We start from the raw sequence: 15,883 nt of genomic DNA on the forward strand, positions 1-15,883 counted from the left end.
GGGAACAAACTGGAAGGCTGTAGGGAGCTGTTGGCTGGTTCTGAGGATGTGCTGCTGGAGTCATGAATCCACGTTCTTTATGCTGATGTCTGTAGCTGCTACTTTTGCTTTCTTAGAAATTTGCTAATAGCATTGGTCTCCTACTAAGGTGCAGTGGAGGCTTTTCAGTTCGCATGGTTAGAAACTGATCTGTGCTTTAGTGATGGTGCTTCAGGCTTTGGTGTGGAATTCTGCTCAGACTACAATGCTCAGTAAATGGAGCACGAAAAATGAGTGAAGCCAAGTGCTATGTACAGAACAGCACACAAAAGGCCATTCAGAAAGGAACACGGCTACTTGTTTAAGCCTGTGGGTAAATTTGTCTTTAGCTGCAGTAAGTGATGAGCACATGTTTAGAGCTGTGCCAGAAAGTTGGTTCTTCGACTAACCATAACTCCTTTTATTTTTGTAGGGTTCTTGCATAAATTTAAACCTATCCTTTAGTACCTTCCTGAAAAAAGTCTGGTATGATGGTGATTAACAGAACAGCTTGTTACAGAATCACATATTAATCAAGGTCCAGGAAGTCCTCTGGAGCTCTAGTCCAATCCCCTCTGCTCACCCAGGTCAGAGCAAGTTGTACAGGCCTTTTAGTATCTCCAGGGATGGACACTATATTTTTTCCTAGGCAACTCATCCCATTGTGTGACCAGCCTCATAGAAAAATCTCCCAATGCCATTTTTTTCTTTTAAAACCTGCTGGACTTCACTTAGTTCAATTTGTGCCTAAGGTTTTCAACAGACTCTTGTTATTATGGAAGTAACTGCTCTTTCCTTTTGCTGTCTGAAAACAGATAATTATGAGCAGTAACAAAGTAAGACCATTTGAATGAGTGAGATTAATTTATTGGCCTGAGCAGTACTTGACTCTGCAGAGCCTGTTGTGAAATAGATTTATTTGAGCAATGGTCACCCAACACCCCCCCAATATTGTTTTCCAGTTGGCTTCACATATCCATACAAGGAAACAAACATATGAAAGTTTTTTTCTTCTGCATTTTCACAGATAAAACTAATACAACTATCTACAACAGATACAACGTTTTGTTGTTAGAAATACTGGGCTGAGACCAGGCAGCAATGGCATTTTGACCTAAGGGGATGTCCAGCAGCTGTGTGTATCCACCTCTTAATTGCTCTCTTCTTTTTCCAAGCTAGAGAGCTGCTCATGGGAGTTGAGTGAGATGTTAATAATCCTCTTGTGTGTGGCAGTTATTGTAAATTATCTTTAAAGCCTTCAAGCATAGGAAGATAAATAGGGGAGTGCTCATAAGCTGGATATTGCTGTGTTACAGGAGAGCTCTGCAGCTTAAACCCTGTGCTTTCCTTCCATCACTCCCATCTGATCAGTTGTACTCGAGGATGCAGAAGGTGGAGGCAACAGTCCAGGGGCATCATCACTGCAGTGCTGGGCTCCCTAGTACACAGAACAACAAGGATGTGCTGGAGAGAGTCCAGCAAAGGGCTAGTCACTTTATAGAGAACTTGGGAGACCTGAGTCTGTTCACCCTGAAGCCATCTCAGGGGCATCTTGCCCATGTGTAAAAATTCCTGACCAGGTAAATGTCAGAGACTTCCTGGTGGTATCCAGTGGAAGAACAAGTGGCCATGGGTACAAATGAGATAGAGGAAATTCTTATGTTCAGATAAACATTTAAAAAGTGTTGGATTTGGTTTATTTTTCCTGTCAGAGTAGTAAAATGCTGGAACAGATTCAAACATCTGCCACTTGAGGTGTTCCCAATTTACTGGAAATTGTTCTTGGCCTTTCTCCCTGGGGTTAGGGGTGGAGGCTGCAGGGGCAGTGAGGCAGCCGAGGCAGTGCTGTCACTGTTGTGTGTGACCACGATCCTGATGTGCTGGTGCAGGCAGCGGCTCTGCAGCTGCTGTCAGCGCTCTCTACCTGTACCCTGAGACCAGTGCTGGCCCTCACCAACAACCACATCTTGAGCTCTCTCACTTCCTGTGTCTGGGTGTGCAGAATACACGGAGTGAGAAGGTTTCATGGAGTGAGAACTGCCTCAGTTCTCTGTGGCAGAAGAAAAAGAACCGCATATGAAAAATTAAGGAAAGGGGATTTAGAGACAGCTGGAATTGATATTAGTCTTATTTGTAGTTCTGTATGTGAAAATAGTTAATGCTGGGTGTTTCAGAAGCAACATTGTGGTCGAATTTTCTTAAATCAGATATGATGAGGTCACCTTATTCTTCAGTAGGTAAACCTGGGGAGAACTTTTAAATACAAAATACAGAAATCTGGTGGCTGCTGGGTCAATATTGTCTCTTTAAGGCCGTGCTAAGGATAGCCTGGAACATCACATGGATTCATCACTACTGGCGGAGCCTCTTAGTGCTATTTCACTGTCCCCTTGTGCAAGGAGGAGTTTACCCAAGGTCTCTGCAAATCCTTGTATATGCTCTTGGATGCTGATGGGAACTTCCAGGATGCGCCTGCAGCTGCCGTGACTCCTCCCAGGAGCTGGAGAAGGCGAACAAGGAGTACAGCAGCCCTGGCACGAAGGCCAGCAGCGTGTGCTGCTGCAGAGCTGAACGCTCACTCGGAGGGCGCCCTTCTGGGAAAGGCAGCGCCTGGATATGGCATTCCTCCCGTCCCCAGGAGCTCTGCCCGTGTCATCCAGGATAAGTCAGCAGAGGGCAGCCCTTTAACGCCAGCACTTTGCAGCCTAAGGACCAGCCTCTTGCTGCACTGCTGGAGCAGGCTCCCTTCACAGGCCTGGAGAAGCCAAAAGCGGCTGTTCAGTGACACTCCCATTGACCCCTCTAGCGATGGGTGACATCAGAACAGACAGCTGTGGTGTCTGGCCAGCTGCTCTTGCCATACCTAGCCTTGCACAGTGTTTGTATCTCCTGAGACTTCCCAGATTTTCCCTGAGCACACCTGCAGTGCTGGCTGGCTGCATGTGCAGCTGAGGAGTGATGTCTGATCAACATACCCAAGCACTTCATTTGTCTCTTCCTTTGCCAGAAGGCACAAACTTGCACAAAAATTATTGCTTAAGGAGTTCTTCACGTGTGGACCTGGGGCAGTCTGTGTTTTGGCTTTGCTATGAAAAGGAGTCTGTAGAATATATCTGTATAACAGACCATTCTGACGCACCAGCCAAACTGTTTGTGACTAATCTTATCAAACCACCTCCATTTTGTTGTTAGAGCTCTCAGGAATTCATCAAGGTTACTGAGAAAACAACAGGATCAAAAGTAGGAACGGAGAGCCACAGAAACTGTCTGCAAAATTTGTAAACCCTCACAATGTGAGGATAGATGTTTGACCACTTGGATGTCCTGAAGGATGTGTGCCTGCCTCATGAAGAAGCAGCTCAGCCAACCCAGAGATGTGTGCCCACGTGGACAGTAGACCTAGAATCTGTATCTGCCATGTAATGTAAACAATAAAGAGCTTCTGTTGGAATCATATTGATTCAGTTATTCAGTGGCCCATTTCCCCCCTACAAGGATCAGTGTTCAGGCCACTTTCTGGTTTGTTTGGGTATTTTAAAATTTTGGAGTACTGGAAAAACATTCAAACATCACAGCTGTATCTCACAGGAATTTTGAAGCTGGGAAATGAAAGGTGTAGTGGCATCCATAATCCTCCTCCTGCCTGGCAAAAAAAGCACATCTGGATCTGGGTAACTGAGTGTGGCAGGTTCCCTGCAGGAATGCAGGACCCTCTCCAATGCAGTGAAACACCTGGTTAATCATCTGCTTAAATTAACCACATAGGTAAGTGTTTTTCTGGGACAGCTCATGTGTAGATGACAGAAAGGCCTGCAGATAACCAGTGAAAGCAGTGAAAAATGGGATTATTGGCTGATGAGTGCCTTTTGTCTTGGATGGCTTGAGAAATTAAATCCTAAACCTGCCACTAACCCTTCAGCACCTTTGGGAAGCTTGTGGAGCTAGTTCAGGGGTCCCCTATATGGTTTTAGACCTTATGTCAGCATCAGCTGCACTGACAGATACCTTGTCTAAAAAAAAAGAGATTTTTCCTTAGTGCATCTTCTGTGCTACAGTGCTACTGCTAAGTAGGAAGAATACTACTGTCAGTCTAATATGATATCCTCTGCAAATTTGCTCTTCCTGTAGTCTGTGCTGTCCAGAGGTGTGGCAGGAGAGCTGTTTTGCCCAGGTTGGCTACACCTTTCCAGCGTGTATCCTCACTGGGAATTACAAGCTGCTGCTGCTGCTGCTCACTCTCTGATCAGTCAGGCAGGTGAGGGAGCAAAATGACATTGGAGACTTCAAGGCTATAGTCTCAACAAAAAGACAGATGACTGTGTTAGGACATTTGAATCTGTAAGCTTTTCATGGCAGACTGAGTTGGAGAAAGTTTGGTTATCTGAGGCAGTGCAACTCCTCAGCACTTCTAGAATGCTCCTGCGTGTCCTTGGGTGCCTTATGCTGATTAACCATTACTGGCCTTTTCTCCCTCTGAAGAAGGAGATGAAAACTACGAGAGACAAACACTACAGACAGTGTCTGTCTCTAACAGCAGTGCTGTGACTGCTGTTATCTTGCCTTAACACTTTTTGTGCTTGACACTCTTACTCTGATGTTTAGTCTGCCCAAGAGAGAGTCACAGCTTTCTGCAGGTTGTTTTCATGTCATGTGCCCTCCCCTTTGCTTTTATTTTCGTTTTCATGCTTTGCTTCAAAAAACAGCCTCAGTGTTCACTGGTTTTCACTGGCTGCTGAGCTCAGATCAGTGGGATGCTGATCGGCAACTCTTCAGATTCTGGCACTGAGCAAGGCTCATAATCTTAGTAGCAACCTTTTGTATCTGTCTGGATAAGAAACAGAACGTGTGCTTTAGGGAGGGTTTTATTTCTTGCCAAGTGACCACCGCAGCACTCTCCTCCATGGACAAACACCCTGGTTCTCAGAGCTGTTCCTAATGTAGCAAATGGAAGGCAGAAATGGCTCTGTCACAGCTGTTGACCCCAGTCGCTGGTATGGGCTCTCCTGCAGTGCCCAGCCCCCTCTGAGGAGCCACAGGGCCAGGGGCTCTCCCCAGCAGCCAGGATGAACACTCATGTGACAAGCATCGTCGTGTTACCTGTCCCTTTGTGACCAGGTGAAAGAGACCTAAGAATTTTATTTGCCAGTTCACTGCAGAGGAGTCTCTGGAGCTGTGCTGTGAAGATTTGAAGTGGTTGATAAAATCTCTGCAAGAACGTTCATGAGTATGGGGATAAGGAAGTGGGCCTCACTGTGCTGCTACTGGAATTGTGCACCACAATGCTTTTCATTTAACTTGGTATGGAAAAGCTTCATGTTTGTGAAAATGCAAATTCTTTAACTCATCAACTTTTTCTATCCCACATCTACTAGATATTTGATAATTAACAATAAAATTTCAGATTTGTTCTGTCTCTGATGTAAAAAACCAGAGCAATGTTTCATATGAAATGGTGACTGCTGCCCCTTTAGTGAACTGCTAAAAAGCAGAACAATAACTGGCTTGCATGCTTGAGGAGTCACAAATAACATTTTGAATGGTTTGGATCATAATGGCTGTATTCATTACCCCCTACAGATTGGCTCTCATAATCAAAACTATTTCTCCATATGTTGTGTGACTTACGGCATGCCTATAATTCCAGTGAGATCCTTGTAGATAGTATTTAATCAGTCATATGGCACAATGTGTGTAAATTCCTATGACTATGTGGCAACTCTATTCAATCTACTCACTATCTTGCTGTGAAGACACAACACACAAAATAATTTAAAAAAATTAAAAGGCTTTAATGAACACAACAAAGGTTCTCTATTGTAATTTCAAAATCACCATCTTTCAAGGAAGTGCACAATGACAAAGTGATGAGGAGTAGGAACTGAGTCCTAAGAAACCTTCTTTTCATATCCTTACTTCTTGGTTTTGCAGCTGGGCAAGCAAATGTGATTATGGCCTCTCTAATCAAAGCATCTTCCTATTACAAACTCTATAGGTTGGATATTTTCTCGTTTAACCCCAGCTTGCATCTCAAGTGCACACAGTTGTTCCATCCCTTCCCCTCGGTGGGACGTGGGGGGATAATCCGAAGTGAGGAAAATAAATACAGTTTTCTTACAGTAAAGGAAAAGTCACACTGGCAAAGCAAAACAAGGAATTCATTTGCAATTTCCTAAGGCAGACAGGTGTCCAGCCATCCCCAGGACAGCAGAGCTCCCTCATGAGTAATGGTGACTTGGGAAGACACTCTGAATGTCCCCACTCCCTTCTTCTGACCCAGCTGAATACTAGTGAGCTGATGCCATAGTGTGTGGGATGTCCCTTTGGTCAGCTGCGTGAGCTATCCTGGCTGTGTCCCCTCCCAAATCCTTGTTGCACCCTCAGCAGTTTTGGAGTGGGGTGAGGAGCAGAAAAGCTCTTGCCTTCACTGTGTCAACTCTGCTCAGCAGTAAGGAAAACATCCCTAATTATCAAGTTTCCAGCACAAATCCAAAAGATCCTGCTAGCGTGGAGAAAAATAAATTTAATGCAACCCCAACCAGCACAGAGATGCTCAGCAGAAAGGTTTTGTCCTGCATCCAGCTTAGCCTCGCAGGAACACCTGGTAGAGCAGGGGGATCACCAGCCTAAGCAAACCTGTGCCCCATTTGGCACCGAGTCTCTGCCGAGAGAGATGTGCACAGCATAAAGCAGAATTCACAGAATCACAGAACGTGTAGGTTGGAAGAGACCTTCAAGATCATCGAGTCCAACCCAGCCCTAACACTTCAACTAGATCATGGCACCAAGTGCCACATCTAGTCTCTTTTTAAACACATCCAGGGACAGTGACTCCACCACCTCCCTGGGCAGACTATTCCAGTATTTAATCACTCTTTCAGTGAAAAACTTCTTCCTAATATCCAACATATATTTCTCTTGACGCAGCCTGAGACTGTGTCCTCTCGTTCTGTCAGTTGCAATTAAGCACAGAAATTTCGTACTATATATTTTTTTTCTACTTCAATCGATATTTTCTGATTTAGAACGCTGTTCTAAACGTCCAGCCCCTCCAGCCGGAGGCTGCTGCTCTCGGGTGATCCCCGGGGTGCCCTTGCCGGCCAAGTCGCTTCTGCACCTCCAGAGCCCCAGTGCGAGCATCCCCTGCGCTGCGGGCGGCGCCTGGCCCGCCGTGCTCGGCAGCGGGGCTGTCGGTGTGGCGGGGCGGTGTCCGGGGCACCTGCGGCGGGGACAAAGCGGGGCCGGGCGGGGCGGGGCGAGCAGGGACCGTGCCGTCCCCGCCCCGCGGCTCCGCCCGCCACAGCGCGGCCGCGCTCGCTCGGCGGCGGCGGGGGAGCGCCAACGGGAGATTTGAGGCTCGCATCGGCTCGGCGCGGATCATGTCGCCATGTCGGAAGTGAGGAAGTTCACCAAGCGGCTCAGCAAGCCGGGCACGGCGGCCGAGCTGCGGCAGAGCGTCTCGGAGGCGGTGCGCAACTCCTTCGTCCTGGTGAGTGCGGGCAGCGCCCGGGAGCGGCCGCGCCCGGTCCCGCTCGGCGATGAGCGGCAGCGGGAGGAGCCCGGCGGCGCTGGGAAGGGGCAGAGCTGGGCAGGGGATGCGCCGAGAGCGGGGAGAGGAAGAGGAGGGGGCCGGAGAGGACCTGGAGAAAGGGCAGAGCTGGGTCCGGGCTTGGCAGAGCGGAGGATGCGCAGGGCGTGGCGGGGCAGGATTTGGGAAGCGCTGGGCAAGGGGTGAGGAGGGCGCGGCAGGGGACGGAGATCTATCTTCGGGAGAGATCTCTGCGTGTGTGTTGTGCCGTGCCATCCCGCCGGCCACCCCACCTGCCGCCGCCGCGCCCCTCTGAGCGCTCAGAGCCGGGAGAATCGCGGGGAAGCGGCGCTTCGTCCTGGCGCGCCTTGGTGCTGGGATGGTGGCAGCAGGAATTAACGGGGACCTGTGAGTGCGGGGCGCTGAGCAAACAGGTAACGGAGTAACAGGGCGCAGACATTGTGGAAGCGGCACATGGATAGGGCAGGACCGGAGGGCACGACCTAGCAAGGTGGGAGGCACAGGCTCTGGCGTAAGCCGGGAGCCCGATACATCCCTGGAATCGCGCTCAGATGTCTGGGGTGAAAGTCTCATACGTTATCAGATGCGCTTCATCCCGGCATATGGGATGCTGCAGCAGGTTGTCTTTGTTGTGCTCACAGCTGTGCAAACGGTAGTGCTGTGCCTTGGGAGGATGCCGGGATCGGCTCGCAGCTTCCCGGGGCTTTGTTGGATATGTTTCACTGGTGCTCATTGAATTACTCTAGCGTGTAATCAACTTTGACCTTGACTTTGATGGAAGAAAGGTTAGGCAATGGGATGTGCAGAAAGTGCAGTACAAGTTCAGCAAATAATTGCTGTTAGTTATCTGCTATTAGATTGAATGGCATGTGCTGTTAAATAAATTGAGAGGATTGAACATTTCTTTTAAAAACAGAGTTTTCTTGTAAATTTACAGATTTCTAAGCCTGAAAAAAAGCCATGGTGATAATCCAGCCTGATTTCCTCCTGCTAGTTTTTGGTTTCTGTGGGCGGTTGTTTGGGGATCCTTATGGGCTTCCATGTGATTTGCTTTCCCTTTTTCAACAATACACGGGGACAAAGGCTTTTTACAAGCTGATTGAACTTTTTGTTAAAAATAAAATTGCATATATAGGACCAGAAGAGCTTTGGTATCCTACAGGCAAATGGTTATGTGGTGCCTGTGTCAGGTTCCTTCTCTCAGGAGGGGAAGAGATGGGTGGGACTGCAGATGAAGATAAATAAAACCTTGACAGGAACTCAGAGAAGCTGTCAGAGTCTGTCAGGCAGCCACTCTTTTCCTGATCCTCTCTAGGATTTCACTGCCCATGCTGCCCCTGCCAACTTCTCTCTCCTTCTGGCAGGCAAATCCCCAGAGCTGCTGTGCTGCCTCGTGCGTTTGCAGCCAAGCACCAGAGGAGGGTTGAGGGCAGGTGTCTCTGATCCTTACGTCCTGGCAGAGTTTCCTGCTTTCGACAGTTCAGCAGCAGCAAATAAATCCCAGCACTTCTGCATCACTAGGAAGAGGCATAAGACACTGCGGTGATCAAGAAGTGGAGAAGGAGGTGGTACAGGTTTATACAGCTGTCTCAGATGGCATTTTGACCTTCCTTGGTGATTAGGGATGAGGTTTGCTCCAGCAAAAGACTGGCTCTCCTCTGTCTACTAGTTTGTCATCTTTGTGAGGAAAGGATGTCTGTGCACTGGCACGCTGACTGTTGGGAGGGTACAGGGAGGATCCTGGGAAATGATGGTGGGGAGTGGTGGACCAAGGGTGAGTCTGAGGAGTTGTAGTTTCTGGTCCTGTTCCCAAGGTGAGTCTTGGTTTTGGTGCTGATGGTGCTGGGCAGCTGCAGAGCACTGTGTGAGCACCTCCTCATCCCATCTGCCCTCTCCTTGCCACAGCCAGTGTGGGGCAGATGGAAGGGCCCAGCATCAGGACTATGATCCCAGCTGTGCCTCACCCTGGGGCAGTGCTGAGCTCAGGGGGTGGCCAGTGGGTACACGGGGAGTAGGAGCTGGTGTTTGATAACTGGATGGAGCAGGCTGGGAGCAAGTGATGCACTGTGTCTCAGGATGTCAGGAACTGGGACTTTCTGAAGCACACTGGTGTTGCACTGGAGGCTTTGCCTGGCAGGATCCATCCTCTTCCTGCATCCTGGACACAGCAGGTGATGTTGAATCAATAAAAAGTATGTGAATAGTTTAATGCTCCCTCAGTCATCTTGTCAAGTGCCTTGGCTGTCTGCTTGCCTTGGGGCAATTGTAGCTGAAAGCACAGGTATCTCTGGTGGTGAGATGAAGAAGGTGAAGGGGTGGTGAGCAGAGCTAATGCTGTAGGTACCAGAGCACACACCTTCATCCCCAGGAGGAGTGGGCACCATGGAGCTCTTTCAGTGTGTTGGTTGAGCTCAGCACTCATTCAGGGCACTCCTCGAGAAAAGGAGCTGTCTGGCGTAAGAAGCTGTTTGTAGTCAGTGAATGAAACGCTCATAAATGAAAACATCCCAGTGAGGAAAGCTTTTAACATCATGGAAGTGGTCAGCTTGTTCAGAGCCACAATTTGTGCTTTATAGGAGGTGACTCTCCAGCCAGAAGCGCCGTGTCCAGCCCGAGGGAGTGCAATGTCTGGTACAGTGTGGTTACAAACTTGCTGGTGCAGTGAAGCCCATGCCATCTTATTTCTATTCCTGGTCTTCTATTTATGCCTGTCTAGTGCAGGGAGAATATTTATGTTGTTGACTTTGGCTGGGCTGTTGCTCCTTTGTGCTTGTGGAAGGGAAGCTTTGGATATGATGGTGGTTGGCAGTGAGGGGAGGTTGTCCCTTTCCAAGGTGTCCTGGAGTGCCTGTGTCCACACACTGCCCTTTGGACCAGCTGCTAGGATGCAGGCAGTGCTGTTCCTGTCCGGGTAAGCAGAGCTGTAACCTGGAGCTGCAGCACTGGAAGTAAGCACAGGCTGTGGTGGGGAGCTCGGGGGCACTTTGGGCCCTCTGGGAAGCGTGGGGAAGGACGGAGTGCGGTTCACCTGGGGCTCTTGTTCCCTCTTACTCTGCTGCTGTTCCTGGCATCCCAGCTGTTCATTCTGGCCTTGCATCTCCTTCACAGACAGGCTGTGTAGGGGAGGAACAGTTCAGCAGGAATCCCTTGAAAGCAGGCACAGCCCTGCAGAGCAGCGCTGGGAGTGCCGGGGTGCCGGAGGCAGCCACGTTCTGTGGGAACCCAGCTTCTCTCTGTGCTCCTTTCTTCAAGAGGCTGCTGGGCAGATTGTATCAATTTCAACTTTGAATGGTCCCTGATGTGTGCTACTGATTACAGCTGGGGATGAAGTTTTGGCAGGCTAATTGACGAATAATGTCACTGTTTAAATAAACAGACACATTTCGTGGAAGTGTTTGCTGGCAGGTGAGATAAATGACACACTTGAACGATAGAGGGAAATTTTAAGGTTAGGTTAAAGAAAGGAACAGTCAAAGACCATCACAGAAAGATGACCTGCAGCTTAAACTTCGGAGCACCAACAGTAAAATACTGTGTTGGAAGTGCAACTTCAGAGCTAAAGTGCTGATGATACCTGGGAGAAGCATCTGGGCTAGAGCTGAAAGACAGCAGGCAGGCAGGGACCTTTGGCAGTGGATGGAGATGGTGATTTTGGCTCAGACCTTCAGTGCAATCACCTTCCTCCCATTCTCTGATGTTGCTGAGTAATAGTGGGAAAGTTGAGCAGCAAGGCAGGAGAACCCTGCTCAGAGGCACTGGCTGATGTGGGACTTGGGTAGCTGCAAAGCTCAGACACTTGGCAGCAGGATGCATCTGTGGTGCTCAGGTGTGTGGTCCTTGTTCTGATGGAAGTGCCTGTGCCCCTCTCCTTCACCTCATCTGCACCCCGTGGAGAGCAGTGGGGTATATTAGAGTCGAGCAGTTTAAGAGCACAGTCTGTGAATGAGACCCTGAGTCTTGTGACACTGCCAGAACAACAGCAAAGGCTCTTTATTCTGCCTAAGGATCCAAATTAGCTGCACTCGTTGGGTGGATGTGAGGCCAAAGCTGAGAGACACCCTGTGCCTCCCCTGTCTCTTTGGGATGTGCTCAGCAGCGCTGGGGCCCTGCAAGGAGAGGGGGCTGTGTCTCAACCCACGTGCAGAATTTCCAGAAGTGTCGTTCTCTGTGTCGTGACAGAGAAATTAAAAGTGTGGGAGGCACGAGATCAGAGCAGCAAGCACTTGACAAAACACAGATGATGCATTTTCCCACAGTGCTGCCAAACCCAGGCATCTGGTGGCAATTTCAAGTCTCGCAGAGTTGCTCTGATTTTCTTTTTTATCATTTCTATACAGTTTAGCTGAAGATGCATTTACTGCTTTGCCGTGAAGATTTTAGAAAAGGGTGCAGAGCCAGAGTATCTTATCTGAGAAGGAGCAGCTGCAAAGGATTTGCCCACATTGGGTCAGCCAGGCCAGGGGAGCATCTCTGGGTGCCCCCAGGGCACAGCTTGGTGGCACTCATGGGTCTGGGCCACGCATCTGCCAGCAGTGGCAGTGGAAGAACCTCTGCTTACAAACAACTACATGGATCCTTGCCATCCAGAGGTATTCAGAGCAAGTGTCTGCTCTCTGGTGGTGCTGTGGGATGTGCTCCCTGAAAGCTCCCTGTGAGAGGGTGGGCAGTGTGCCAGGAGGAGATGGGTTTTGTTTGATCCTGGCTGGGCTGGGCTCCTATGGGTGGCTCAGTTTCAGTCAGACGCAAAAAGGAGATACAAAGCTCCTTAATGGTGATACCAAGGAGGTTTTGACTGGAGGCAAAAAGGCATTTTGTTCTTTCTCTGGTTTTTTTTTTTTTTTTCCAGCTTAAAATATATTATTAGTGTCTTAATTTGTGCTCATGAAGAGGAAATCAGCTTTCTGCATAGAATCCTCTTTTAATAAGCTAAATTCACTTTGATCAATGCGAAGCCTGTTTATATGCAGCGTTTGTAGTGATCTTGGCAGTCGAAAGAGACTGAATATATGCGTGTTCCCCCGGGGGTAGTCAACATGCTGTGTTTGCACATTTTACATAGAAAAACAGACATATATGAGGCATGAGAGGAAATTCTGCCCCTGTGTAAGTGGGCGGGAGTTTTGCTGTTGGTTTACTAGGGCAGGATTTACCTGCTGTGCCCAGGTGCCTCCAGAGCTGCCGCCTCAGCTAGCCCTGGAGACTCCTGTGGAAGTGTTTGTGGAGAGAATGTTGTTCACAGGGGCTTATTCAAGAAAACACTTAAAAGCATTCTTAAAATTAATCACATGCTTTCCTGAGCTGGGGCTCCTGTGTGCCTTGAGGGGCTAGATTTGGCCCAGGGCTGGCCGAGTGCCGTGCCCTGGGCAATGGTGTGCCAGGAAAGTGTCTGGGTTTGCTCCTGCCGGAGCACACACAGTTGTGGAGTGGATGAAGGACATGGCTTGATGGAGAGGAGCAAGGCTCCAAGTACACTCCACAGCTATGTGGGGACAAACCTCTGGCATACCTCCTACTAACACCTGGTCCTTAAGAGGGGGAGCACTCCTTTGCTCTACTATGAGTGCCTGTGTGCTGAGGTGTGACTGTTACAGGATGAGCTGCAGTCAGCGTGTCCAGTTCTCAAGATTTTTGGAGGTAATGACAAGCTTTCAATGGGCACAAAATCTTATTTTTCCCAAGGCATCATTTAAATGTTTGCATCCTCCTACTTGCTGTAGGAGAGCTCTAGGAAGAGAACAAACCATCCAGTCCTCACATGCATTTATCTCTTGCCATGTTTTGCCAGCTGGGGTTTTAGCACTCTCTGGGCAAGCTTGAGAGAGGTTTGTTCTGTGAAGAGGACAATGTCATGAAAATGCAGGTGTCCCTGCACTGACAGCATCTACCCCAACCCACCGCCCTCAGTGCAGTGAAACGCCTGGAACAGATGGTTTGTGGTGGTGCCTGCAGGCAGTGCCAGCACTGCAGCTGGGATTTGTGCAGTCAGAATCCAGTGAAGGGATGGCTCCTGGCCTTTGTTTTAGTCTGTGGCCTTTGTTTTAGTGTGTTCTGGTATCTGGAGATATTTGCAGGTATCTGCTCCACCACCAGGAGCATTTGAAGCAGAGCTATCTGTAGGAATGTATCGGTATAACTCAGGCCATTCTCTGTACCAGCCAGACTTTGTAGATAAGAAGTCACCTGCAATCTTGTTTTCAGAGTTCTCTCATCAAGGCCACTGCAACAACAACAGGACTAAAGTAAGGATCAAGAGCCTGAGAAACTGTCTACAAGAAAATGCAAAACCTAGATAGAGGATGCACAGTGTGATGACGGACACTTGAGCAATTAGGTGCCCTGAAGGATGTGTGCCTGCCCCATGGACAAGTGGCTTAGCCAAATGAGAGACACCTGTACACATGGACAGTAGACTTAGAATCTATATCTGCCATGTAATGTAAACAATAAATCAGTTTCTGTTGGAGTAGTATTGATTCGTTTATTCAGTGCTCCATTTCCCCCCTTCAGCTACCTGCTGTAGTGTGTAGTGTAGCACATCATTTTCTACATGCAGCTGGGTGGCTCTTTCGTTATTTCACTTAGTCCTCTGCATGCTGATTTATTATCTCTAATGGTGCAAAATTGCACAAAGCTTTTGACATTTCTGTGGCCTGCGAATGCAAGTCATGGTCACACACAGCAGTTGGACAGCTGGGGTACATGTGTGCTTCAGCATCCCTGGTTAATTTGCCTCTCACTCCTGCTTTGTGCAAGGAAGAAAAGAGTAGTTTCTTATACCTTTGTGGCCGTTGCTGTCATCTTAAGAATGCTGGAATATGTTTCCCTGCTACCAACTCTCTCCCCATCTCTTTCATTCCCCTTAAAACTAAAATCAAAGCTCTCCCTTGCTGGCTCCTCTTTCCTTCAACACAGCCCTGACTTATCTTCAGAGTTTTTTCCTGCCTCCTGCTGCTTCTCTAATGGGGTCAGGGCTGCTTTTTTCCCTGACCCCTTTCTCACCCCTCTTTCTCGCTGAAAAGCAGTTTTTTCTCTCCCCTATTAATATCTCCTGTCACAGGACTGCTCCTGGGGAGTGGTTGCATCTGGAAGGAGGCTCTGTGCAGGTCCACAGCATTCTCCACTCCTTCATCCTGTCCCTGGCTCCATGCTGGGTGACATCCCCACTGCAACCTGGCCTCTCTGTCCCCTGAGCAAGGACGCTGCATGGGGGAATACAGGAAAACAGCATCTCCCCTGTGCAGTAGTAGGAGCTGGTGGTGTCAGAGTGCCGTACGTTCCTCTGGAGAGCCATGACAGCCATACTGTAACTGTATTTTGGCAGTGGTCAGGAGCCTGGGATGTGGGCTGGGCTGCAGTGTCTGTGCATGGAGCAGGGCACGTGTCCTGGTGGTCTGGAGGAAGCCAGGGCTCAGAAGGGCAGCTGGCTCCATGTCTGCCAGGGCTCTGTCAGCCTGCCAAGCACAGGCTCTGCATTCAGCCCTTGGGGACATGGGGTGAGCTGGAGCAGGGACTCAAGGGAGCTGTTGTGCCAGCCAGAAAGGGATGGGGGGACACAGGGACACGAGATCCACAAGAGCTTGGCAGGAGCTGCATTTGTGACAGGAGCAGATAGAAAGGTCATGGTCGGGGGAGGGAAAGGGAATCTCCATCTCTTGGAGGGAGGTGATGGTGCTAGCTGGGGTGGGGTAAATGCCCACAGAGCTGGTGTTTAGGGAGACAAACCCAGCTTCCAGCAGAGAACTGCTTTCCATGGCACTTTAGGGTTCCAGGAGAGTTGCACTGGACTGAGACAGATTTTACGTACAGTTCTGCCTTTCCCTCTGTGCCTGGGGAGCCCTAAACTCTCCATTGTCCTGTTGCACCATGCTGGCAATTGTAGGGATGTTTTTATTTGAGGAAGCTTTGAGGTGCTTCTGTTGACAGCAGCATTTTGTCTGTCAGTGGGTTGAAGCCTCGAAGAGTCCCTTGCAGAGTTCACCCACAGCTTCTCTCTCCTCTGTTTGGTGGGGGGAACAGAGTTTAACTTAACAGCTCCTTTGCACCTGTATCCAATGCCTGCAGCCTGAAAATGGAGCACAGATGAGGCTGACACAACTTCCTGAGCTGCTGAAACCACCACTGACATGGCTGGGGTTTGGCTGTGCTGCTGGGGTGTTGGCTGTATTGCTGAGGCAGCCCAAAACTGGCCTGTGGCTTCCTGCTCTGTTCTTCCCCAGTGCTGCTCCGTACAGGTCTTGGACAGGTCCCTTTCCCTCGTCCTGGCTCTGTCCATGCCCCAGTGGGGCTGGGAGTGTTCCCCTGCTCGCCTGGGGCAGCAGC

The 15,883-nt window shown here is 49.3% G+C and overlaps 1 protein-coding gene across 3 annotated transcripts in view; it reads left to right on the forward strand.

Annotated features, from left to right (window-relative positions):
• Nucleotides 1-7,369: 7,369 nt before the first annotated feature.
• Nucleotides 7,370-15,883, forward strand: part of DOCK11 (dedicator of cytokinesis 11) — an 81,957-nt gene continuing 73,443 nt past the window's right edge. For 2 of the 3 annotated variants that reach the window (XM_066339171.1, XM_066339169.1), the window contains exon 1: nt 7,370-7,504. In XM_066339171.1, coding sequence (XP_066195268.1) covers nt 7,403-7,504 — 102 coding nt within the window. In that variant the 5' untranslated portion in view covers nt 7,370-7,402. Of the gene's footprint in view, nt 7,604-15,883 lie in introns of all 3 variants that reach the window. The other variant, XM_066339170.1, reaches the window with a different exon arrangement.

This window comes from Sylvia atricapilla, chromosome Z, assembly GCF_009819655.1.
Source record: "Sylvia atricapilla isolate bSylAtr1 chromosome Z, bSylAtr1.pri, whole genome shotgun sequence".
NCBI lineage: Eukaryota > Metazoa > Chordata > Aves > Passeriformes > Sylviidae > Sylvia > Sylvia atricapilla.